Source organism: Furipterus horrens, unplaced genomic scaffold, assembly GCF_987537825.1.
Source record: "Furipterus horrens unplaced genomic scaffold, mFurHor1.1.pri manual_scaffold_3, whole genome shotgun sequence".
NCBI classification, from domain to species: domain Eukaryota; kingdom Metazoa; phylum Chordata; class Mammalia; order Chiroptera; family Furipteridae; genus Furipterus; species Furipterus horrens.
In genome coordinates, this window is record NW_028327173.1 from 191,026,352 (window position 1) to 191,052,936 (window position 26,585).

Sequence of the window (26,585 nt, forward strand, 5' to 3'; positions counted from 1 at the left end):
ACTCCCTCCATGTGGTAGCTTCTGACAATTTCAGGTCTAGTTTTTGGCAGCTTCTCTTCCTGGCAGATCCACAGAATTTCTCCACTCATTAGACTAACTTGGGATACTTGGCAATCTCTGACCAGCCCACTGTATTAATCAGGACTTTTCTAGTTGCCTTAGGCTTGGTCATTTGTCCATCCCTAAGACCCAGTAGTAGATGAGCTCCACCCAGCAAAGCAGGCCAATGTCTACATAAATGGGCCCATTTATGGCCTCTTCCTCCAGCCAATTCCAGAAGCAATGACTTGGAGGGGACTGGTGGGGACAATATGGTAGAGGGGATGTCTTGAAGCTGTGTTTATATAGCATTCTATATAAAATTGAAAAAAAATCCACATCAAATAATGGAGGAGACCTGATGGCTATTACAGGGAAATGGAGGGACCAGTGATCCCCAAGTTATCCTTTGGTGCCACCCCTGTAGCATATTTAATTTGTGGGGGAAGCAAAGGCCTAGGAGGACTTCCAGTGGCCCAGTCACATGCAAAGCAAGCAGGGGACTTGCTCTAACCACACACACTAATTATTAGTTCCCACACACAGCTCAGTTTAGTTTTTTCAAAGTCCTAGGCAAAGATGCATAAAGTAATACTGCTCCCCAGTCAGTGTTTTTTCCCACACCTCAGTACCATGGGGGGAAACACCAGAGGCAGTTGCATAGCACCCCGCTTTGATCTTTACGCTGCAGTAAAGGTGTATGTAGTTGGTCTTTCTGATGCTGAGAGTCATGCTCTTCCACAAACTGATCAAATTACTACTCAGTTTGCATTGTAGATTCTTTCAGGACCTTACTTTCTTTTTATTTAACTAACTTCAGTGTTTCGAGGGAGAGATATGACCGTGAAGGTTAAACCAGCCAGGCAATGTCATCAGGATGCGATCTGCCTTTCCCTGAAGAAGCCCAGTCCTCTCCTCAGGAACGACTGTGCTGCACTGGAGAGGTAAGGAGAATAAAATCTCACTGCACTTGCATTACAGAGATGTGCTCCTTTAGCTTTGCTTGTTTGCTCCCATCTGTCTCAAGTCTTGTTTCTTTCACTCTGAGCATCTGCACTCCAAGAAGGCATGAACTTTTTCTTTCACTTCCTTTCTTCTTTGGGTGATGACCTGACATAGCTGAGAAGGAGGCTGACAGTCACTGAATATAAACTGTCATCACTATCTGGCTTAGGCAGAAAGGTGGGGGGTTGGCTGAGCTCCCAGGGGGTCTGGAGGTTGGAGATGCCACCCATGAGGTCAAGGTCTCAGGTGCCACATGTGCTGGAGGGCTCTGGCCTTTGTACGCTGGAGGGCACCATGGAACACACATTTCCTCTAGAGTCTCCTTTCACGTCTCTCTCTCTTTCTCTCTCTCTCTCTCTCTCTCTCTCTCTCTCTCTCTCTCTCTCTCTCTCTCTCACAGCATGAGAGGTGGGAGTAGAGTTGGCAATGGAAGTTGTAATGGGGGAGAAGGATATTTGGGGTGGGCGGAGGGCTGGCTCTGCTCTGTCCGTGAGAGGAAAGGAGAAGCCTCAAGGAGTGGGATAAAAAACCCAGGGGTCAAACAGCCACCAGGAAGGAGAAGACGGTGGGCTCAGGCTGCAGCCCCCGAGGAGGGCAGGCCTCTTGCGGTGAATCACCTCAGGGCTTAAGGGCACCTATGGTTGCCAGGTGGGCTAGTGGGTGGGGGTAGAGGCACCCATATGCCTTCATCTTCTGCCCATCGTGTCCATGGGAAAATAAAACCAGCTTGCGAGATCATTTCCTCACTGACTCAGTCGTTAAGTGTCCAAGAATGAAAATGTGCTGAAATCTTCTCTCTCGGCTTGGAAAAAAGCGCTAAGAACTGAGGAAGATGGTTCAACACAGGCTGCATTATGCTTCAAGGGGCTTTCGACCTGTCCCGCCGCCGCCGCCTTCTCCCCCCCCCCCCCTTTCTCTTCCAGCCGCGGCTTCCCTCTGGGGTGGCCGCCGGGCGGCTGTGCGCGGGGGATGCTCTTACATAACCGCTCGCCGCGTCCTGCTTTCTCGCGCGCTGCTGAGCCGCGGGGTGGGAGAGTCGGGGATCGCGATGGAGCCCCGGCTGGTGCTGCGGGGCCCGGACTGCCCCGGCGGGGAGAGGAGTGTGAGAAGCCGCGGGAGGAGGGCGCCAAAGGCGGCGGGGGAGGTGAAGGTCAGTGGGTGTGAAGCGCCAGATCCACACCCCCCTCCTCCCCTGTCCCCTCCTTCCCTTCCTCTCCTTCCCCCTCTGACGTCTGGAGCTGGCAGCTCGGGCTGGTTCCGCATTCCCGACCCCTCCCCGCCGCCCAGGGGCCGCTATATAGCTGGGGCTGATGCAACCCGTCCCGCTGCCCGCCACAGCCTGCGGGAGGGACGCTCGGCGGCCGCGACGGGAGGCGCTGGCGGCGGCGGACGCTGCAGCAGCGGCGGGGCTGGCGCCGCGGCGGCTCCCGGGCCGGGACGGGCCTGGGCACCGGGCGGAGCTCGGCGGCCGGGCGGCAGCGGCGCTGAGTGAGCACGGCGCCTGCAGCCGGGCCCCGGCCCCCGGGGCGCCGCCTCCGCCCGCGGCTTCTGCACGGTGGGTGCGTGCGCGCCTTGGGGGTGACCAGGGGTCAGGCGGGGTGGGGCGCGGGGGCCACGGGCACTTGGGACGACCGCCCCCGAGCGGGCGGAGCGCGCTGAGCCCCGGAACCTGCCACCCTGCAGGGAGGCTCCCGCAGCACTGGGACCCTGAGCTGCCCTGGCCGGGGGGCGCTGCAGCCCAGGCTGCACCCGCGAAGCACCGGGGAGCTGGTGGCTTCCCCTTGGTTCCCACCCTGGGACAGGAGACTCTGTCCTCAAGTGGGGCAGCCGGGGCACTCCCTCCGTCTCCCTCCCGCGCTCTCCTCCCCCGTGCGTTTGCAGAGAGGTGCTTCCCTCCAGCGGCAGGGAAGGCGGGTGAGTGGGGAGCAAATTGCCTGGGGAAGACAGGCCGTGGGTGTGCAGATGGAAGGTGAAAGGCCAGGGAGGTGCATGCAGGGTGCTGGTGCTGGAGAGCTGACAGCGACCTGCTGGCAAGTCGTGCTGCCCCCACGCCTCGCAGGGAGGAAGCATGGCTCCCCGAAGACCTGAGAGGGGGCTTTTCTCAGGGCCATTGCTCCGGGGTTCTGGGCTGGGAGAGGACCCAGGGGTGGCCCGGGTCCCCTTTGCGTTCCCCTAGCTCCCAAGTCAGGTTACATAAGGAGACATGCCGGCTCTTCTAGGTAACCAGCCTCTCCTCTCCTGACCAGCCCAGTTTAGAAAGCCCTCTTTTGCGGCTCCCCTGCTCCCTTCAAGAGGCCGATGGATTGGGCCTTACAACCTGGACCCCAGACCCTGGGAGGGGCCGGAAAGATGGGGAGGCCTTGGCTTTTCTGCAGAGATGAATAGGAAATGCATGGGGCTGGTAATGGAGAGGCTGGTGGAAGGGAAATTCACTGACCCTTTGGGTGCGCTCCACTTGCAAGGCTGCCTGATCCTGGCTCAGTGTGCCACCCTCCCTACTGGCATCCAGGCATCGGGCTGTGTCCTGAACACATGTACTCAGGGCAGATGAGCCCAGGTCTGCCTCTCAAAAAAGGCTTGCAGACTGGGTATGTATATCCAGGTTTAAATCTTGGTGGCCTCCCCTCAGGGTCTTAGTAACAGGAGCATCAGAAACTGAAGTTCTGAACCATTATTGCGTGCTTGCTTGTCCTTTAAGGCCTCGCTGTGAATTATGTTCACATATCATCTCCCTCGAATCCCCACCCACGCCCCCAACCTCCCTTCCCTGAAGGTTTTTAAAAACACCTCCCGTTGCTTTCATCTTTTCAGCAAATCTGGCTTCAGCTTTGATGGCTGCCTGACCTTCCTTTGCAGATTTCTAGGGGAGAGTTTTACCAGGTATCAGGTGTAAGCATGGCTCTGATGAACCTGAGAACCGGGGAAGAGAAGCAGGGTCTATTCTCTTGCCTCTGGCTGGTTAAGGTTTTACCTTGTTTAAAGCAGGGAGGACGGAGTTCTCAAAGACTCTTCTGTTCCCCTTCTACTTTGGCTTTGGTTCGGAGCTGCAGTCAGCTCCAGAATCTTCCTGAAGAGCCGGGTGCTGTGAGATTTGAAAGGCTGCTGGAAGGCATGGGTATGGAGGCCTCTGACTTTTCTCCTAGGCTGTTTGCAGCCACGTCCAAGGAGCTGTGTGGACAAGTGGTAGCGGTGTCCCCTAGGGAAGGCTTTGGACCAAGATCTCCTCACTCACTCACTGCCTAGTGTCTGTAGCCACCAGCGTCTGTCTCCCCCACCTGTTTGCCGGCTGTGTGGGCATCTTTTCCAGCCCTTGGCAGGATGAGAAGGGCTCGGCTCTCCAGGCCTTCTTTGTCGCAGGGCTGCTGGGGCTGCAATGGGCTGTCTCTCTCACTAGTGTTTCTGTTTCCAGCTCCACTCTGGAAGAGAGGGGCCAGTGCAGACTCTAGGTTGGCCTGTTCTGTGTTCATTCAGCTCCAGCTCAACTTGAGCAATCAGAGCCAGGGCTGAGGGCAAGCAACATTCTTTTCTGCTTTTCTGCTGCAGGATGCAGTTTGCTTTTTTCCATGCGAATGAATTATGTTTGAAATTGAAATGGGAGGAAGAGAAAAATAGAGTGTGTATGAATGTGTGTGTGTGTGTGCATACCTATATAGGCAGGGGGAGAGCAGCAGGCACATTATTTTTCCATTTTCCTTTAATTAAGGCTCTGTGGAGGTGTGTTTGAAAACAGAGGGTCTCCTATGCCTTTGAGGAGGGTGAGAACACTGTTTTGGCTGCGTCCCGGGCCATATGCAGACTATGGTGGCCAATGAAACTGGGCCTGGCTCGTTCTGTTGCTTGTCTTGGCAGTCGGTTCCGTGGCTTGTGTTACCAGCTCTGGAACTTACGGGCTGCCAAGCTCCGTGTGCCTGTGTGTGTATGTGTGTGTGTTCACTCTTGTGCGTGTGTGTGGTTTGGCCTCTCGAAGCTCAGCAGAGACAAATGCCTCAGCGACCCAGCGTTGGAGTTTCAGTCTGTTTCTTTACATTCTTTGCTGGCTGTGGGAGGCCCAACCAGAGCCCACCATTATGGGGATTTTTTTTTTTTTTCTACAGCCCATGGGACTCCAGTTGTGGAGCTTCATTTCCAAAGCTTTAGCTGGCCAATGGCATTTTATAAAAAGGGCCAAAGGCTTTATCACACACTCTGTGTGTATGTCTGTGGACTATTTCATGCTATGAACTCCTGACACCAAAGACCAGAGGCGGGGTGAAAAGGGAAGAGAGCATCGAGGCTTGTCGGATGGCAGTACCTTCCCAGCTTCATCTGGCTGCTCAGGATAAGGATTCCTGGCAGAAGTAACTTAACTTTGTGTTTATTGAGCACCTACATCAGGCAGAGGAGACAGTGTTTACAGATGGGGCCTTGGTGAAAGCATTTCTCTGGTCTCTTGGGAAGAACCTTTCCTGGGGAGAGGTTCTGGTTTCTTCTACGCAGGGATCATGCATACCAGTGTGCCGTGGTGGTGGCTTCTCCTGACTGCTACCGCTCCCCTTTTTCTTCTTAGGAAGATCTGAGGAGTGACCCCGTCTAAGCAGGGCAAGGCCAAAGTGGGTCGGAGGACACAAAAGATGCTGGCCGTCTGTTTCCGGAGGCAGCGGTGGAAACCTAGCCAGTTGGTGGTGCCAGGGATCTATGCAGCTGTGTTCTGGAATGTAGGATGGAGGAGACCTTAGGAGAAATTGGGGCAAAGGGCAAGTGCTAGGCCTCATTTCTCCACCTTTGTACACAGCCTTGACCTGGCCCCTTTGTTTCAATTCTACAGTAACTGCGTGGATGCAGGATGGTCCTGGCCCCTTGGGGTTAAGAACTGGAAAGCAGGAGAACAGAGAATCTTCTGGAGGAATCCTCTTTGTGGCTGTAGGAAAAGGAGATCAGTGGTAGGTAGGAATCATACAGAAGTGACCTGGAGGGGTGTCCAGCACTAGTGTACTGCAGGAAGGAAGACCCTCATGGTTACACTGACTTCATACTCCCTAGTGGCAGATGCTGTTCCAGGTACTTTCCAAGCTGTCACTAGTTTAATGCTCTCTTCAGCCTCACGGGGCAAATAACGTTATTATTCCTACTTTACAGCTAAGGAAAGTGAGGCACAGAGAGGTTCTGGAACTTGCTTAAGGTCACACAGCTAGTAAGGGATAGAGCCAGTTTTCCTGATCAGAAGGTATGGCTCCAAAGCTCCCACCCATAACCCGCCTTACTGTCCTGCCTGTAGAGCTGGGACAGCCATCTGGAGAGGGGCTTCTGCTGCTTGTCCTTGTCTTGGTGCTTCTTCACCCTGCTGCTCCTTGCCTTCTGATGCTCTTGGTCTTTTTGCAGCTGGTTAACTCATGTAATTTCTGATTCCAGGAGAGAGATCATCCCAGATAATTCCTTATCTCCAAGAACAGGTTTGCTGTTTAATTCTCCAAGATTCATGATATGTTCTGTGATCACTGGTCTGGCACCTTTCTGTGGTGCTTCCCCCTGCCCCCTCCAACCCCAGCCCTCCCACGCACACATTTTCCTCCTGGGAATCTTCCCAGGCTCAGCTCTCGAGACCTCCCACCTGCTCTTGGTGATTGCCAGGTGCTGGCTGGCTACTTGCTCTCGACTAGTGCTCCTGGGGCGTGATCCTGTGAACCAGCTCTCTTGCTCCTTGACCTGTTCTCACTCACCTCCACTATTTTGCACCTTGCAGCCTGAGGCTGCCTGCACTCACTTGCACACACATTCCTGGGTTCTGCTGCCCACGGAGACCAGCTGTTTGCCTGGAGAGGAGCTAACCTTCTCAAAAGGACCCAGGAATTTTAAAGCCTCCCTTAAACTTTTGCTTCTATGGACAAAAAGTTCATGATGCAGAGATAACTTTCTCTTAACCTGTTCTTTAAAAAAATTTTTCATTATTTTTTATTGTTTTATCTGTCTTTGCCATTCTAGATGAAGATGCCAATGATTGGGCACTTGCTAATAAAATTAGCCCTTTACAAGTTTGACCTATTAAAGCAAACCGTTATTTATTTGTGGATACTCCTACTAAAGAAAAAAAAAGTATCTCACAGATATACATACACTAAACAGGAGAAGAAAATAAGAGACAAAAACTTAAGTTACTTCAACCTTTTTTGTTTGTTTCAGTTAAAATTATGTTTTATGTTAATGTCTCCCAATAGGATCCATTTTCTGGACTTGAAATGTTTTCTGGCTTTTCTTTTGCTTGTACAAGACAGCACCCCAGACTGTGTGCCTATGAGTTCCTGAGTAAGTCAGACTAGAGAGATACTGATATTAGCTCTTCAGGTTCTTTCCCCATGGATCCATCTGGTCCCTGTTTCTCTTGAGCTGGCTTTTTGGGACCTGCATCAAATTACTCATAATCTTGGACTCAACAACAGCTTAGGGTCCACTGTGACCTCCTGAACCCTTTCTTATTCATACCTTGCTTGTCAGTCCCATCTTGATCTGTGCATACCCAGTTTTTCTTCATTGGCTAGTTTCCAGGCTATTCCTGGTCAGTATCCTAAATTGCCAAAGTGTTTTTGGATTCTAGGCCTCTCTTTGAGGCACACGCTTCATTCGCCAATTTTGGTCTGCTGCCAATGTATAGCACTTGCTCTTTATTTATGCATCCTAGTTACTAATGGAGACATGGAGGGTGTTTATCTTCCTTTTGGACCTCCTGGGTCCTGAAGGGAAAAACGAAAAAACCTCTGGGTTCTTCCCTAAAGCTTTTAGTGCCTAGTTCTCCTTTTCCTCCTAAATTGGTTCCGTATGGAACAACCAGTGTGGGAGATGATTTCACCTCTTGTCATCTTTCCTGTGTCTTCCTTGAAGTGGGTAAATTCCTCCTGGCTGTTATTGGTTCCCTGTTTTTATCCACCACCACCCCACTCCTCTTTTTATAGATCTCTAAATCACATCAAGTTGTTTTATTTTTCAAATCACCGAAGTTGCCTTTTAGCCTTGGATTGTCAGCCAGCTCTTTCCAGTTAATGAGGATCCAGTTATGAAAGGCAGTCGCTCCACCCCTCCCTCTGGCCCCCACCCCCTCCCCAGAGCTGGTTAGGATGACTCCTAGCTCGTGAACGTCAGCTGTGTGGCTGTCTCCTAGGAATGGCATGTGTTAAGGACGTTGTGGTTTGTATCTGAGCAGTTAGGGGCGCCCTTGTGGGGGAAGTAGAGAGAGGGGGATTTTTTGCTTCTGCCAACGAAAGCCTGGAGCCTGATCCCCTGAGTGAGGTTGTCGCTGGGCTGGGTTCACAGGGAAGCAGGAATGGCAAGAATTTATGGGTTGCTGCTCCCACGGGGTGGTTACCCCTCTTGGAGGGGGGTTCCACAGTTCCACAGTAGCAGATATTTTGGGATCATTTGTTAGTGTCTCATTTATACCATCTGTATGAAAATAAACAGAAGCTGCAAGCAGAGCCTATCATTCCCGGAACAGAGTGGGGTCTGGCTTCCATCTCTCAGAGATGGCTTAAGCTAGGAAACACAGAAGCCTCTGGAGTATTTTTCTTGGGGTCTACTGTGGGAACTGATAATCTGGAGGTGGATAGTGAGCAGCTAAACTGCCAGAGGTGGACCTTTACCCCATTCACTGAATTTTGCTCTGCCATGAATTTATTATTTATTTGTTCATTCATCCATTTATTTATAATTCAGTAAGTATTTATTGATTACCCTTTTTATGCCAGAAATGATGCTAGGCACTGGGGTCACATGGGGCAACAACCAGGCATGCCTGCTGCTACCCGCCTGGAATTACCCCTCCACTTGCTAAGGGCCACGTGGCACATTTTGCCATGCAGGAGTGCGCCCTTCCAGTTCATGGAGGTTCTGGGTCTTCTGGCCAAGGAGTGGATTTTTGTCTGTATTTTTGCTTTGCTCCATACCTGGGGTTTGTGTTCAGCTGAAGCAGCAGGCACAGGGCATATTCTAGCCTCTATCTCCTGTCCCTTTTGACTAGCTCAGTTAAGCATCCCTTTTGGGTCACTGACTTCTTGTAGCATCAGTTCAGGTCTAGAAGAGGGGATTTTGTAGGGTTTTCTCCTCTTCTGAGAAGCAAATGTGAGTTTCCTTTATCACTTTGGCTCAGGTGACCTAAAGTCACCCTCCTATGCCCAGGGAGTGTCCGTGTGGCTGGACCAGTACACAGGAATGAGTCCTTACACTGGCCCTTTTCTTGTTTTCCCTGGGGAGACGTGCAGCTCATCCGTCATGCTGTGGAGCAGCCTCCTGATGCGGCACCTGAAGCCCTCTGCATTGCGGGCTCAGCTCTAGAGGGGGGAGGGGGAACTCTCCCCTTGACCCTGGAATCAAGTCCAGCTCAGGTTGAGGGAGGGTCACAGTACACTGGCCAACAACATGTGAGATGTCTCAGGGACCATTTCTATGTCTGGGCACCCACCCAAGTTGCCATGGGTTATTCAGGGAGCTTCCTAAACCTGGATCTTAATGGCAGACAAAGTAGAGGGTCCTCTGTACAAGACAACGATGCTCCACTGTGGGATAGTGTCTGAAAGTCTACTATTATAAGGTCATTCCTTTTTCATTAACATCTCTTGGAAACCAAGAGGGGAAACAAAAAGGGGCAGTATGAGAAAGCTTTGGTTCTAAAATCCAGGGACCAGGAGTCCAGCTCTGGCTCTTTCCTGCTCTAGCTGTGTGACCTTGGGCAAGTCATTCAATCTCTCTGAGCTTCAGTTTCCTCATGTGCAAATGAGGATGTGGTTTAGATAAATAAGCACAGGGCCTCCTCCAGCTCTAAGACTGCAATGTAATGTGAATGAGTCTCAGATCCCTTTCTGAGATGGGCTGGGGAACACTAGGTACTAAGAAGGGTGCAGAAAAGATGTGCCTCCTCGCTCATAGTATTGTAGGTGCTCAGCAATCAGATGGATGGCTGGGTGCATGGATGGATGAATGAACAGAAGGGTAGGAGCCCTGTAAGGGACCAGATAAGTCTGATTTTATTGGAAAACAAGCCTTCTGCACTGTCATCTGTGCCTCGAAGTGACCTTTTCTTACCCATGAGCTCCTCCCAGGAAAGAGAGGGAAGAACTTTCCTGGTGTTGACCTAATTTGTGTCTTTCATGCCTGAATCTTTCTTCCCCTGCAAACCTTCTGGGTCTTGCACAGTCAGAATATGTGTTTGCTTTGAGAAAGAGGAGACCCTGGAGGACTTTTCTCATACTGGTCTCCACTGGGAAAGCACATGCTAATTAATTCCATCTCCTTTGCCTCAGTGTCTTCAATCATAAATACCAGAGGCACACTCTCACACACGCACGGAGTCACCTTTAACTTCGATTTGCTTCATTTCATATTCAGGGTGTCTTAACAAGTATGCAGAATGGGATGTGTGATTTGAGGGGAGGCACCATGCCAGGCCAAAAATAGCTCCCTCCTAAACAGGTGCAAAGGTGCTTGAGATTCCATCGTTACAATCCATTCTCTTGGGAGGCAGTACGGTTTATGGTTTAAATCCCAGCTCTTCCAGTTTTAACTGTGTACAGTCTTTGAGTGAGTTATCTTTCTAAGCCTCAGCTTCTTCCTCTGTGCCATGCGCACTGACCCAGTCTTATAGGGCTAATGGGGGGATTATGCAGTGCCAAGCGCATAGCAAATGCTAAATCGATGAGCTGATGGTTGGATTAAGTCTTACCTTAAGTGCCAAGGATAACCTTGATGTGAATTAATGGATTAACTTTCCTTCTATAACAAAATGGACTTAAGGTCAGAAAGAGCCACTGGATCAGGAAGGGGTTCAGGGGGACATTAGTGAAAGAAAGGATGAGGTCCTGGCAAGGGACCGGGGCTTAAGCCCTTGTGGCACCTCTTCTGGCTGACAGTACGTGTCCTGCTTTCCTCCTGCCTACTCCAGACTGCACTGCCGCTCCTCCTGCTATGATGCCTGGGCAGATCCCAGACCCTTCCGTGACTGCGGGCTCTCTGCCTGGGCTCGGCCCCCTGACCGGACTCCCCAGCTCGGCCCTGACTGCGGAGGAGCTGAAATACGCCAACATCCGCAACATCGGGCCCATGATCGCCCCCTTGCACTTCCTGGAGGTGAAACTGGGCAAGAGGCCTCAACCCGTGAAAAGTGAGGTGAGTGAGCCTTGTTTTCCCAGGCAGAATCCAAGGGTCGGACGCCTGGGTTAGAGGCCCAGGTCGAGCCCTACACCCGCTGTGTGACCTAAATGTTGCTGTTCAACATGGGGTCTGAGGACCAGGAGCATCCATGTCTCCCTGTGGCTTGTTAAAAATGCCAAATCTCGGGTTCCACCCTAGAGACCTTCTAAAACAGATTCTGCATTTTAATAAGTCTCCCCCTGGGGAATTCATGACATGTTAAAGTTTGAGAAGTCCTGGACTAGGACAGGGTGCTGAACCTGTCTTTGATTCTTTGAGGGGCAAGGGAAGAGTGAATAATAATATACATAGTGAATAATGCTATATTGGCAATCTCTCTGGGGTGTTGGGAGGACCAGGGGAAATAATGGAATGGTGCACATTCTTTTAAAAATATAGAGGAGAATACCAATATTGGGTTATCTTTAGAAATGATCATTAGACTACAGCCAGATGTGGGAACTGGGAGGAAGGGTGGTTTGGCCTTTCTTCCCAAGGAGCTGCCAGAGCTGGGCATGGCCTCAGCCGCCCATGATGGTCTGCCTTGGATGTTTGCAGGGGACTCACACGTGTCACACTCCCTCCTCAGGTCCCTTGCAGCTGCAGCTCTCATGAGCCTTATGTGCAGCAGAGGAGCTTTTCCCTGGGGACTGGTGAGAAGCAGAAGTGCCCAGTGCGGCGCTGGTGCACATTAGTGCTGGGAATGCCCCCAGCCGGTTTCCCAGGTTTGTCCAAAGGCCTGAGGTCCCCAGCAGGGCCGTTTCTTCAGAGGCCTGACAGAATAGCTGCCCACCTGCAAGTGAGAAGGAGCCAGTGGTGGGGGGTGGAGAGGTGGCTGGGGGCAGAGGTGGGGACAGGACATGGGAAGCAGCTGAGTGTCAGTTGCTTAGTAGCTCTGATGAGAAGGGGCATTCACAGGCCAAGGTGCCCCTGGTTGGGCACTCATGCTTCAGGATGGAGCTTGGAGAACCAGACATTTTGAAGAGAGGGCCTCTTGAGTGGAGAAGGGTGTCTGGGTCTTGGCAGGAGAGAGTTGGGTATATGATGCAGCTACTGCTCGGCCCTCCCTCTCCCCAGGAATAACATAAGAACTGCAAAGAAGGGCTGCTGGGGGCTTGGCCAGGGGTGGCAAACTGGCCATTTGCATCCTGGATCTGGCTCTCAGATGTGTTTTGTTTGGCCTGCATAGTGTTTTAAAAGAAACCTGAACCAACATTTCACTTAAAAAGTTGGATTTTAATCTTTGATTTAAAAATCAGAAGACCTGGTTACACCATGCCCTGTCTGGCATGGCAACTAGCTACACTGGAGGCAGAGACCCCTGTCACTTCTTTCCTCTTTCCAGTTTGCCACAGGCCCCCACGCCTCCCTAGTACTTGATTTTTTTTTTTTTTTAATACTGTTGGTCTTACTTCTGTTACCAGCTACCTTCATTTACCTTAACTGCTTGGCCCCAACTGTAGACTTTTGCACTTCAGACACCTGGGTTAGATGCATTGTAGATGCCTACTAATGACTGTTGATTTCAAGATGAGAGTTGCTAGTGATTACATTCTTGTGAATTGATTTTGTAGATCAATGTGCTGTTGATAGCACTTTCTGACTTACTTAGAATTCTCTTTTACTTTTGGAGGGCCCTGGCCTTCGGTCCTCTGCTATTCACCTTCTAAGGCCCATAACTTGAAAGCATCCATTTCTGGATCATCCCACAGTATAATTGCATTTAAAATCAGTACCTGAACAGTGTCCCTGGGCTGCTGAGGCTACAGCATTGATGAAAAGCCTTAGACAGGGGCCGGGCCACCAAAGATTTGCCTGTGAGGTGTAGTTACCACCTCTTGCCTCTGTAAAAGGTACTGGAGGAGCCTTCTTTTTTTGGGAGGGGGGCAGAAGGTTTTCATTTGCATTGGCTATATTTATTTTTATTTATTTATTTATTTTTAGAGAGAGGGAAAAGGTGGGAGGCAGAGAGGGAGAGAAACATCGATGTGCAAGAGAAAGATCTCTCAGTTGCCTCTGGCGTGCAACCCAGGCATTTGCCTGACTGGGGAATTGAACTCGTTCACAGGCTGGCACTCAATCCATTGAGCAACACCAGCCAGGGCTGGGTTGGATATTTTTACATTTCACAGCCCCCCCCAATTTGGTGGCATACACCCTGTACCTGACAGCGATGTGCTGTCTTCACAGGCGCCCACAAGCATGCACCATCCAGGCCATGAAAATAACCAGCCGTTTTCAGGGCGGATTTGCATGCCTTCTCCCTCCTGTTAGACTGCGGCATCGCGGGCGCGAAGTAGCTCATGCTGGTGTGAAATAAGGTCAGCCCTGCACTGGGAACTGACCTCCAAATGCTTCCTAGGTCAGACTCAAAGGTGGGTGGGTGGTTGGGGGTGGGAGGGCTCATTCTCAGAGCAACGAAGTGGGTGGGAAGAGAAACTTGTTTTGCAGAACCCCATGTCCCAAAGACGTATTTGCATATGGCAAGCTGCCTTTGGTGGATTTTCACATAGGCATTTTAGATGAGTAAAGTTTCTTCAATTATAAGACACCAGCTCACATGTATTAAGCATTGAATATGTACCAGGCCCTGTGCTCAGTGTTTAACATGCATGATCTCATTTATTCCTTACCTGCTTCTGGCGACTGGCTTTTTCCCATGTTAGGGAAGAGGACTTTGAGGTCCAGGGGAGAGGTGGTTAAGTCACTCAGGCTCCCAGCGCTGGAAAGTTGCAAACCGGGGCTCTGGAGTAATGATGAGGCTGCTGCTGAAATAGCCATGTTTCAGTTGCACTGAGCCAAGCACGAGGCACGGGGCTGGCCATTCTTTGTGAAATACCTCACTGGACTTGCACAAGAACCATTGGAAGTAATTACTGTTACTATTCTTATTGTTATGCCCACATGACGGATGAGGTTAACAAGGCTTGAGAGGACCAAGGTCATGCAGCTCAGAAGCTCACTTTAGAGCCAAAGCTTTAACCTTATGTTGCAGCTGCCTCCCTGTCAGGCTGAGGAAGGGGGTGGGGTGGAGTGAACCTGGCCCCAGAACATTGGATTGTTCTGATGACATGGCCCGATTAGCGCTGAGCCCGGCAGTTCTGTGGCCGCATTGTCTCCCAGGGCCTGGACAGAGAGTGGGCTGAGCCACTGTGCAGACGGTGCGGTCTGAGCAGGCTCATGGACTGCCTGCCTTGCAGAGGCCAGGGGTCTCTTGGGCCAGGTGCAAACGCATGAAGCAGTTTGGTAAAAGAAAATGGGAAGAATTAAGTTAAACAATAGGTTTTGTAAATGATAAGGTGTTTTGTGCTGATGTTATTATTATGTGGTTGACACGCAATGCTAAACTGTTTTGGTGCCAGCTGCTTGCCAGCAGTCCATCTTCCAACGGATATTTGCTAAGCACCTACCTACTACGTACTGGGCCAGACCCTGGGAACTGAACTAGAGACAAAATGGACAAACTTCCCCTGCCCTTTTTCTTGGATCTGTATATTGTAGTGGAGATATTCAGAAATAAAAATAAGCAAATTAATATACAATAGAAAGGGTCAGTAGTATGAAGAAAAATTAAGCAGTGAGTGGATGGTGAGTGGTCAGACTGCTGATTTTGATGGTTGGCTAGAATCTGGGGATATTATATGCTAGGTTATGGGATTTTTAGAGCCCATGCTTTTTTCTTGTCTTTTTCTCTTTTTTTAAATGGACTTTATTGGGGCGGCATTGGTTAATAAAATTATGTAGGTTTCAGGTGTTACAATTCTGTAATACATCCTCTGTATATTGTATTGTATGTTCATCACCCCAAGTCAAGTCTTTTTCCATCACTATTTATCCCCTCTATACCCCCTTTTATCTCCCCCTGCCCCCCCCTTTCAGAGGCAGATTTAATGGTGGGCGTACCAGGTGTACGCCCTGGGCCCCGACTTCTGAAGGGCCCCACAAAACCCCAACTTTACACTTTTTTCTAATGCCATCAAGTTTGGTTTCATTCGTCGTCGTCGGCAGCCGTCCGTCTCGAGAGACGATGGCGTAGCTTCTTGAGAGTCTATCTGCACCGCCGAGAATGACTGTGCAGTCCGATTCGGGAGTGACAATCCCTGCCACACATGTTACAGGTGAAGGCAGATGGCTGTTGTTGCTGCTGCTGACGCTGCTTCCGCCTCGATCTTTTCTGGACCGCCTCCTCGTTGCGCGCAGCCTCCGCGCGTGACGTACCTTGCCTGACCGCGAGCCTCCAGGCTAGGCGGTCGTCTGCTTGAACTTCCCATGTGTTGAGATTGATGGAGCATTGTGTCATGTCCTTTTTGCAGATGTCTTTGAACCGCAGTTTTGGGCGCCCTGTCATCCTCTTGCCTTCTGCTAGCTCGCCGTAGAGGAGGTCTTTGGGGATACGGCCTGCATCCATTCTTTTGACATGGCCGAGCCACCTGAGGCGTCTCTCGCTAAGAACTGCATGCAAACTGCACATATTGGCTCGCTTCAGCACCTCGGTGTTGGGGACCTTATCCTGCCAGGCGACATGCAGGACGCGTCGCAGGCACCTCATGTGGAAGCTGTTGAGTTTCCTTTCGTGCCTTGCATAGGTGGTCCACGTCTCGCTGCCATAGAGGAGAGTGCTGAGTACGCAGGCTTGGTAGATGCGCAGTCTGGTTTTCTCAGTGAGGCTGGAATTGTTCCACGCTCGCCGGTTCAGTCTATGGTTTCATTACTATGCTGCATAAAATATGGTTAACATGTATTTTTATTTTCTCTGTCTCTCTTTTTTTCAAGGGGCCCAATATTTTCTTCTGCACCAGGGGCTTCAACCGACCTTAATCCGCCTCTGCCTTTTCTGCTTCTTCCCTTTTTGTTCCTCTTTCCCTTCCAGTATTCCTCTCTGGGTTTCTCTAGAGCTTTCCTTCCTACTATAGTCCATTCCAGCTGGACTCCTCAAACAACCAGTCCCTATTGGCCTGAAGATGCTGGTCCTTCCTGGGTCATCTATGAGCTGGCTGCTGTGGCTGCAGGGGCCACACCCTGCCTCGGGGCCTGGAATGCATTTTCAATGTGGCTGCGGGGACGGGGGAAGGCCAGAAGATCTACCCTTGCACACACATGTACAGACCCGGAACGTACTTAACCACCTGCTAGATGGGATCCCTCATCCTCTGTGCCACTGCAGGGCTTTAGAGGGGACTCAAGTTCAAGGGAGGTTGGACTGAATGATCTTTTAGGAAAGAGGCTGTAAACCATCATTCCGTGCGCAGGAGTCAGCCTACAGATGAATCTCGTTTGGCCCTCACACTGTGGGTTTTTTCTTTCCTTTCTCTTTCTTTTTTTTTTAAATTGAATGAGTTGCTATATTTAAAAGCCAGGAAAGGTGAACTTTCTGGTTTCTTTTTAAAAACCAGAATATCTGACCCTAGCTGGTGTGGCTCAGTGGATTGAGTGCCAGTCTGTGAACCAAAAGGTCGCCGGTTCAATTCCCAGTCAGGGCACATGCCTAGGTTGCAGGCCAGGTCCTCAGTTGGGCATGTGAGAGAGGCAACTGACCAATGTATCTTTCCCTCTTTTTCTCCTTCCCTTACCCTCTCTCTAAAAGTAAATAAATAAAATCCTATAAAACAAAACAAAACAATATCTGGCCACTCTAGGCCTACACCCTTACATGCAATGAAAACTATAGCTGAGTAGCAGATGCTCATAGTATTAGCATGTGGCCTTTAGTTTACCACAGGCCCCACTACTCCCTGTTGCCTTATACCTAGCCCACTTCACCCTGTCTGTGTAACCAGCCTGCTTTTGAGTTTGTGTCCTATGTTTAAATCCCAAGGAGAGGGACTAGATCTTATATTTCTTTTCACTTATACCAGACTGTGTAGTGCCTTGCATAGATTGGATGTTCTATACATGCTTGTTGTTTTAAACATTACTTAGCTGTGTGAACTTGGCAAATCACTTAAACGTTCTCTACCTTGATTTCTGTCTCTCAATTCTTACCTCCAAGTATTGTCCACTTGTTTTTGTTTCTGAACTTTGGTGACTTCAGACACAAAAAAAGAACACAATGAAAATCAAGCCAACCATCCCCAAATTTGGCTGATCATCAAATTGCTTGGAAAAGTTCTGATAAATATAGATTTCTAACCCCCCACCTGGCCCCAGGCCCACAGACTGAGAATCTCTGGGAATCTCAGAGTCCAGGGAATCTGCGTGTTTTTTAGGCTCAGGGATGACTTTGTTTATTAAACGTCTTCTCAGGCCCCTCTACTGCTTGTCAGGGAACATCCTAAGGGCTCCACCTTGAGGAACCAGTGTGTGTGTTCCATCGCGGACCGCCTTTCCATCACGTATTCCCCATGGTGACCGGCTGGATCCAGGTCCTCGTCATCTTCAGAGCAGGAGAGGAGACTTAGCTGTTTGTGTATTTCATTCTGGTCACTTTCCAACTTTCCCAGGACCCCAAAGGACATTGAGAAAGTTTTCGCCTTTGGATGAAATGTGAATTTGAACCTGTGGACTACGTATAGGGTTTTCTTAGAAGGTGTGGCCATTCTTAGCCACAGGTGGTTTCCCAGAGTCTGTTCACCAAAAAGACCAAAATGTTCACCATGTTTAGCCTGAGCATAAAAAGTTGCCCCCAACCAGCTGATGTGCTGGGTAAATGTTGGTGTAAGCAGGCTTGTGTTTTGAATGATTTAAAACATAAAGGCAGCCCACTGACATTTTTTAGCAAGCCTTGCATAATTGGTTTTTAATTTGTGGCTCTTTGGAATAGCATTGGCCTTCTTCCCCCTGACTCAGATGCTTTTTCTGTCTCATACTTCTTTGGCAGAGAGACCCAATCTGTGCCTTTCTTGGAACAGAATCTCCTGACTTGTCTTTGAAATCCTGCATTTCCATTTTAATTCCATTAGCACATTTAAAAAAGCTGTTAGCTTTCTTTTCCCTTTAATAGTTTAATTTGAGGGAGAATGAGTGATCGAGCTAAAAGCAGCTTTGACTGTGTTGACATGGCGCCCTGTGGGATTGAGTCTGGTTTGATACCACACCCTGAGCATTCACAGGGGTTCTGAAGCTCTTGTTTAACATCGTAGGTGGATCATACCTGCTGTCATCCTAGCACAGGGTCTCTTGCAGAGCTGATGGCGGGGATATGGCTGCATATGTATGTTCTTAGCAGAAATCAGAGACCTCAGGAAAGTCCAGGGAGCCCCATGCTGCCTTCTTAGATTCTCTGTCTTAATGTGGGGATAATATTAGTACCTACCTGTCAGTGTTGCTGTGATGAGAAAATGAACCCACGCAGGGAAAGGGTTTTACATAATGCCTGCTACTTAACTGAGATACACAAGAAATGTATGATATGGTTATGATTTACTTTTCAAATGTGTCAATTATGCAAATTAATTGTATAATTTATTCAGAAACTGTTACTTGGGCTTTCATTTCCTTGAGGGTGTTTTGCCCTTGGAGGTGGTGCATGGCCTGAGTGTATGGAGGTGCCCATGGGACACTGGAGCAGGACACCGTCCCGGCTTCCTAACCAGGGGGGCCGCTCTGGGACCTGGGAGGGACTCTGGGTTTGAGTCAAGTGTCTGGGTTCAAAGTCTGGATCCTTTGCCCACTCCCTGTGTGAACTTGGCCAAGTCAGCTGGTCTTCCCAAGTGTCAGTTTTTCGTCTATAAAAGGAGGAAACTAAAACTCACAGACTTTTATCGTGAAGGTTAAGCGAGACATTGAGCGTAAAGATGACCTTGGCTACAGTGAAATCTGTCTATAAATTACTTTATTAAAACCGAGTCCATTTGTAGTGAAGGACACTACAAATTCTGACAACACTGGCCTTCCCATTGTGTCACACCTATGACCTGCATTTCAGGGAAACGAGCAGACCTTCCTATTTTGGGTTGTCTCTGTGGTGTACATGCAGCCCGCGTTGTAGTTTCCATCACAAACTGTCCAGGAAAAGGCCCTTCAACCCTCTGGTTTCCCTTAAGCTGCCTTGTGTGACCCCTTACCGTGTTTCCTATGATGTTAAGGTCATCGCTGGATCTCCATGAGCAATCAGTTTTTTAGCAGCCCTACCAAGTGGCCTTTCCTGTCAATGCTGGTCATCTTACTTTGGAGTCCCCAGATCCACTGTCTGTTGGCATGGACTCAGAGTTGGGGGACTGAGCCCTCTTACAGGTGACCTCCTCTGGCTGAACCACTCTGGGGTCAGCCACATCTCCTTCCGCTTTTCTGTGCCCCAAAGACACAAGACAACTTGGCCCGAGGATAGTGCTCCGTGATTAGAGGGACACTTGTGCACATTCGGACAGGCTGCAGAGGTGCTGGGAGTGAGCTCACGGGCCTCCTGTGGTTTTAGCAACCCTTTGAGGTTGCTCGCACCCTGCCCTCTGCTGGGACTTGTTGGCTGTGTTCTGTTCTGCGGCTGCAGTGTCCCCTTAACTAAGAACAGTGCACGTGCATGTTTGGGGTGACCAGCTCCCCCAGGGTTTGCCTCCATAGTGCCTCCCCGTCCTCTGCCTCCTCTCCCAACCACCACCAATAACAGATCTTGGCTCTTTGGAAGTCAGGCAGGGTTGCTGCATTGGAATCATTTAGCTCTGGAGAGGTCACTAGACGTCTGAGCTTCAATTTCCTTTGTTGTAAAACTGGGACGGGGCAGTTAGATCCCTATCTGACAACATATACAAAATGGATCAAAGACCTACTGTAAGAGCCAAAACTGCAAAACTCTTAAGAGAAAGCAGCAATAAATCTTCATGACTTGGGATTAGATATGGCACCAAAAACAAATGCAACAAAATAAAAATAGATAAATTGGACATCATCAAAATTTAAATCTTTGTGCTTTAAAGGATGCAAAATAAAGAGTTCACAGAACGAGGGAACATTTTTGCAAATTATAGACCTGATAAGGAACTTTTATCTAGAAAATAGAAAGAACTATTACCACTCAATAATAAAAAGACAAATAGTTCAAGTTAAAAATGGGCAAAGCATCTGAATGTGTATGTCTCCCAAGAAGATATGTGAATGGCTAATAAGTACAAGAAGAGATGTGCAGCATCAGCCTCCATCAAAGATGTGCAAACCAAAACCACAATGAGATACCACTTCACACCCACTAGGATGGCTACAATAAGAAAGACAGATAATCACAAGTGTTGGTGAGAAGCAGCAATCCTCATAAACTGCCGGCAGGAATGTAGAATGGTGCAACCACTTTGGGAAACGGTCTGCCATCTCCTTGAAGGTTAAACATAGACCCATACCATATGACAGCAATTTCACTACTAGTATACAGCCAATAGCAAGGAGAACATGTTCACACAAAAACTTGGACATGAATGTTTGTAGCTGTATTATTCCTAACATCTCAAAAGTGGAAACAACCCAAATGTCCATCATGTCCATCAATGGGTAGATGAAATATGATATATCCATACAATGGAATATTATTTGACCATGAAAAGGAACAAAACACTGACCCACACTGCAACATGCATGAACCTTGAAGATGTCATGTTAAGTGGAGAAGCCAGTCACAAAGGACCATGTATGGCAGGATTCCATTGATTGGAAATGTCCAGAATGGGCAAATCCATAGGGACAGAAAGGTAAACCAGCTCCCTGGTGTCTAGGGCTGGGGGAGATGGGAAAAGTTGGTGAGGGGTGACAGCTAAGGGGTATGGGTATATTTTGGAGGTGATGGAAATGTTCTAAAAGTGACTGTGGTGATAGTCACAACTTCGTGAATATACAAAAAGCTGTTGTATTATATACTTTAACTGGTTGAATTGTATGGTATGTGTTATCTCAATAAAACTGTTTTAAAAAACAGGGAAGAATGATATCTACCTCACAGAGGTAGATTAAAGGGGATATTGTATGTACATTGCTCAGCATCTATCTGTGCTCCAGAATTAGTAGCTAAAGTTGTTAAAACTCCCTTTCCTACCAACAGCAGTGGAAAGGTCAAGACCTGGCTGGGGCATTTTCTCTTTCTTTTTTATTGCTAGTGGCCATCCCGATGCAATGAGAGCAATTTGGCAGGATTTTGTGTGGAACTCAGGAGGAAACAGAATAGCAATTCTCGCTATCATTAGAGTACCCTGGAGAATGGTTAAAACGATACTGACGTGGAGCCCAGAGATTTTGATTCAATTGGTCTGGGTGGGGCCGGCAGGTGGTTCTAGCCTGTAGCCACTGGTTGAAACCCCTGGTACAGTATATAGCCGCCCAGGTCTTTGAAGGGGTGGGGATATCTGCGTCCAGGACAGAAGGCTCACTTGAGCAACACACTTTATGGTTTGCAAACTGCTTTTGTGGACATTATTTCCTTTGATCTGTTTAATTACCCTGTGAGGTAGATGTTATTAGTACTATAAGTTGTTAAGGAATCAAGGCTCAGAGAGATTAAGTGACTTGCTGGGGTCATTCTTAAAGCATAATTTTATATATTCATTGTTTTTTTTAATTTTAAAGAAAGCTAGATCCACACACATGCTCATACCTATTAGTTATCAAATCTAACACCTTGGAGCGCACCACCAAGGTGACCTCTGGTGCCAGGTAAATCTCTTTTGCATAGACTTCGGAATAAAGCTCTTCCTGCTACTTTTCTTTAACCGATGAGCATCCTGAGAGTGCAAGGCAACGTGATAAAACATTATTTACACATACAGTCACGCGCTGCTCAGTGAAGACGGGGGTACCCTCTGAGAAATGCGTCGTGAGGCCATCTCGTCATTACGCAGATGGGCACTTGCACAGACCTGGATGGTACAGCTTCCTACACACCTAGGTTATATAGTACGGCCTATTGCTTCTAGGCTACAAGCCTGTACAGTACGTTTCTGTATAAAACAACACAAGATTAAATCAAACACGAGCGAAAATGATTCAATCAACACTCGCAGTAAACATAAGATGCGCGAGGCTGCTGCTAGCATAACACGGGATGCTGTTTTACGGCAAACTTTTTTTTTTACAAGTAGAAGAGTACACACTAAAATAATGATTAAAAGTATGATAAAGACATACACCAGTAACGTAGTTGTTTGTTACCATTATCAAGTGTTCATACTGTACAGAATTGCGTGTGCTATACTGTAATATGCCTGGCAGACAGTAGGTTTATTAATACCAGCATCGCCACAAACACCTGAGTAATGTGTTGCGCTCGGACGTTGTGATGGCCATGATGTCACCAGGTGATAGAAATTTTTCAGCTCCATTACAATCTTCTGGGACCACTGTTGTAGATGCGGTTCATCATTGACTAAAACACGCAATGCATGACTGTATGTGTATATATGTATATACACACAGATATACATATATATACACACAGAAAAACACTGTTTGTAACTACTGATCTGTGTGCGGAAGGAAAACATAAGACAGGGATAGTTTGGATCCTGAGACTGTCAGAAACCTGTAACCATCCCCCATAACCTCTGAGTTAAAGGTTTTGCATCAACCACAACTCATTGTATTATTCTCAGTGGAGGACTATAATAAGTATATAATATAACTGTGAGCACCTTAAGGAAATACAGCCTTTATTTAATATGTTATCATTTGAAAAAGAGCCTTCTACTGCTGAAACCAATCTGAAATCCACTGGTTTACATCAGCATTGCTCAGAGGGGCATCTGCAGATCAGCAGCACAAGCATCTGGGAGCTTGTTAGAAGTACAGATTCTTGGGTCTCCCCCTAAACTATAGAAGCAAACTAATGGGTGATGCTCAGAAATCTGTGATGTAACAAGCCCTCCAGGAGATGCTGGCCCTCTCAGCATTTAGATGACCCAAATGTCGCAGCTCTGAGTGGCAGTGATTGTCTCTGAGAATGGCTACAAGGGTCCAAAACCAAGTTTATCGCCAAACCTATCTCAAGCTTTTTGGAGGGACCCACACACCAGCAGGTATTCATTAATGTGTGTGGTACCTGAATCTTTGTAAGGCAAGGTTGCTCGGAGCCAGCCAACACTGTAACATTTCCAGACCAGTTACTTACAGGTCTTGAGATCCTGCCTGCTGCCAGCGTTCACACCCGAAGGGACTTCCCAATTAATTAAGCTGCCGAGTTTATCAGGAGGCTGGCTTCTTTACTGTTTTAGCAGGGAGAATCAGACCAACTGTTCTGACGCCAAAGGAGCTCCCATTTGCTACATCTGACCAGGAGTTTGCAGCGGCTCTGGCCTAAGAACTGGGGTGGGGTGAGCTTTCTGCTCTGTGCTTCACCTCCCCGCTCCCCGCATCTGCCTGGGTGCTCTGCAAGCACCTTCCCACATCTCTCTGAACTTTATTTGTATCCACTTCATAACATATACCACTCATGGTAAAATCATTCTTCCATCACCTGGGTGAGATTTTTATTAGTTCAGTACCCTCAAAGTAAAGGACACCATTCTGCTCAGCAGTTTGTCTATTATCTGTGCCTTGTGCCTGAAAGAAATTGGCTGAAATCCGTATTTTAGCTCCACAGCCTGCATACAGATTAAACGGAACTGCGTTGGTGGAGAATAATTAAGCCAAGGACCTTGCTTTTCACCTTCATGATGAAAGACAAATGACTTCCAAGGCTTTAATAGGATGGTGGGACTTGAAATATTCTTCTATATACTTTGGCCAACTCACGACTTTCAGAACATCCCTGTTCATAGATATTCTTTGCAACAACGGCATTTTCATTTAATTATAGACAGTCGTTTTGCAGGAGCTCTTGTCTCTGTTCTTTGGGCTCTCCCCTCCCCCAGTGTAATTAAGGCATATTACACAGCTTGTTTGTGTTATTGTTAAAGACTCAGTTTCGACTGTATTATTAACTCTTTTCGGGAGAAAATGGATTTTCCCCTGAAGCTATATAGTCTGCTTTGTACCAGTCTTTGGGAAGTGGGGAGAGTCTTGTCAAGGCCACCATTTCTCCCTTTTTCTAGTCTTCTGAAGCGATTGTCAATTGGGCAAGAAAACTGATTGATTGCCTTGTAAGAAACCAAACCTCAGCTAAACCATAAGTATGAAATTGGCCTGAAATAGACATATTTCAACAAAAAAGGGCCATCATTCTTCAAACAGCTCTCCTCCAGCACATGAATTTCCAGTGAATCATGGTCCCCTTTTTCTCTTCAATGTTGGGTTTTCTGCCCATGCCCAGGTGACTTCTCCCAGGTGTCCTGGCCTCTGCCTCCCTTTTGTAGTAACAGTGTTTGCTCTGTCCTCAGCAGGACCATTCGCAAATGGGTGTCACCCTGCCCAGCCGGCTTTTTCAGGCTTTGTTGCAAACACAATGCTGTCTGTTCTCAGCAGTGGAGAGGAGCTGTTCTCCAGTGCTTTCTGAGAGAATGGCCTTTCCCTGTTCTCTTCACATAAACCAGCCCCAGGCCCCAGTGGCCTATTGTTTTATGGGCTCTCTCAACCCTGGAGAAGGTTTTTACCCGGGTGGGGGTGGTGATTGGGAGGGCTCAGGTCCGTGCTTCATCCTGCTGAGATGTGAGCAGACAGAGAAGTCTTTTGGCTCGATCCCCCTGTGGGCTCTGATGCCCAACAATGATAGAAAAGAGTCAGGCTTTCAGTTCATAAAGAAGGCGTTCTCTGCCTCCTTCCAGAAAGCAGTGTGTTCTGGTTGCTACTGTCACTGTCTGACCTAGGTACCTGGGCAGATGCACTCCCTTTCTCTGAACTTGAGTTCCCTGGCCCACAGGTACAGCCAGGAACTAGGGTCTCTGGGTCTTCTCAGTTCTAGAACCTCAGGAGAGCTTAGCTTACAGGCCTGCTGCTCCCTACCATTTCCTGCAGATGCCAAGTGCACTGAGCAACTGCTTACCCACCTGCGCCCCAGCCAGGGGAGCTGAGTGAATCATCTTGGCAGATGGAGCCCTTGCCGCTGCCAGCTCTTATTCAGAGCTTTCACCTGGTGGTTGGCTGGGCTGGTGTGACGTTTTGAATAAGCATGGCATCCAGGGTGTGGGTTTGTTTGTAGGTGAATATGTTTAATTATAACTGGGCATTGGGGGCAGTTGGAGTAAAGTGGAAAGGGCAAGGGCACCAGACCAGGAGGCAGGAGTCTTGGGTTTTGTCCAGGTTACAAGTTCTGTGGATCAGGCCTCCCTTTAGTAAACATTTATTGAGTGTTACTGATGGCCACAGACTCGGCAAGGTTCTGGGCACACAAAAAGTAACAAGGCACAGACTTTACCTGCATGAAACTCCCAGTTTATTTGGGAAGGCAGGAATTGAACCTGAAATACAGTACAGTAGGGACCAGAATAAGCTCAAAGTCCTATGGGAGCCCAGAGCAGAGCGATACCTCGCCAGCCTGGAGGGAGTGAGCATCAAGGAGCACTTCCTGGAGGTGGTGATGTATAAGCTGAATGTACAGGCTTAGAATTAGTCAAGAGGACAACAGAGGCAAAGGCATGAGCTAGGGAAGTGCAGGGTATGTATAGAGAGGCTTAGCATGGCAGAAACATGGAGAATAGGGTAGGGATAGATAAAATGTAAGACCATAGCAGGCGGGTCGAATCATGAAGATCCTTGTGTGACACATTAAGGAGCCTGGGCCTGAGGGTAATGAACACCCCCACTCCCACCACCGCCCTGCCAAAGGCCAATCATGGGATCAGATTTGCATTTTAGAAAGACCCTTCTGATGCCTGGGATTGAGGAGGTCATCATGCAAGGTCCTAGGAGGGGTTCCAGGAGAGAGAGAATGCCTAAAAAGTAGCACTGGGGATGCAGAGTGGGGAGCGAATCTGAGCAAGGTTTAGGATGGAGAACTGTATGGCCTGTGTGGTCAGAACTGGAACTAAGAAGAGGGACAGGTAAGGGGCAGGCCCTGAGTTTCTAACCCTGGTGAATGGGGGAGAATAGAGATGAAGTCACCAATGGAGGGTTCAGACTTTGAGGGCTGAAGGGCAACCAGATTAAATGTCCAGCTGGTAGTTGGATGTTTTGGTCTGAAAATAAAATGGGGGTGGCATTAGTGTGTTAGGTGGCAGTTGAACCATACGAAAATGATGGTCTGTAGGTGGTGTGTGGAGAAAGCAGCAGGCCAAGGAGAGGACTCTGTGAGACATTGGCCTATAAAGGGATGGGAAGAGGATCCCAAGCAAGGGACAGAAGTAGGAGAATTCCAGAAAGGAGGAGCCAGGCAGAGCCAGGAGGCCCAGGGGATCTGACCAGCTGTGTCCTTTGGACTTTGTCTTGCGGACTCAGGTCTTGCCCTCAAGTGGGAGCTTTGGAGCTGTCCCCTTCCTTCCCTACACCTCAGTTTCCTCATCTATAAAATCTAGGGGTTGGCCTGGGTGCTTGCTAAGAGCCCCTTTCTGGCTTCCCTTAGCCAGGCCAACACTACCCCTGAAGACCGAATGAATAAAAACCCAGAGACGCAG

General features: G+C 48.7%; 1 protein-coding gene across 6 annotated transcripts in view; it reads left to right on the top strand.

Moving 5' to 3' along the window:
• Window positions 1-1,997: 1,997 nt before the first annotated feature.
• JDP2 (Jun dimerization protein 2) overlaps window positions 1,998-26,585 on the top strand; it is a 40,149-nt gene continuing 15,561 nt past the window's right edge. For 2 of the 6 annotated variants that reach the window (XM_090271186.1, XM_090271187.1), the window contains exons 1-2: window positions 1,998-2,194; window positions 10,946-11,169. In XM_090271186.1, the coding sequence (XP_090127312.1) occupies window positions 2,014-2,194; window positions 10,946-11,169 (405 nt within the window). In that variant the 5' untranslated portion in view covers window positions 1,998-2,013. Of the gene's footprint in view, window positions 2,195-2,470; window positions 2,604-2,937; window positions 2,959-5,895; window positions 5,964-10,945; window positions 11,170-26,585 lie in introns of those variants that run through there. The other 4 variants (XM_090271190.1, XM_090271188.1, XM_090271191.1 and 1 more) reach the window with 4 other exon arrangements.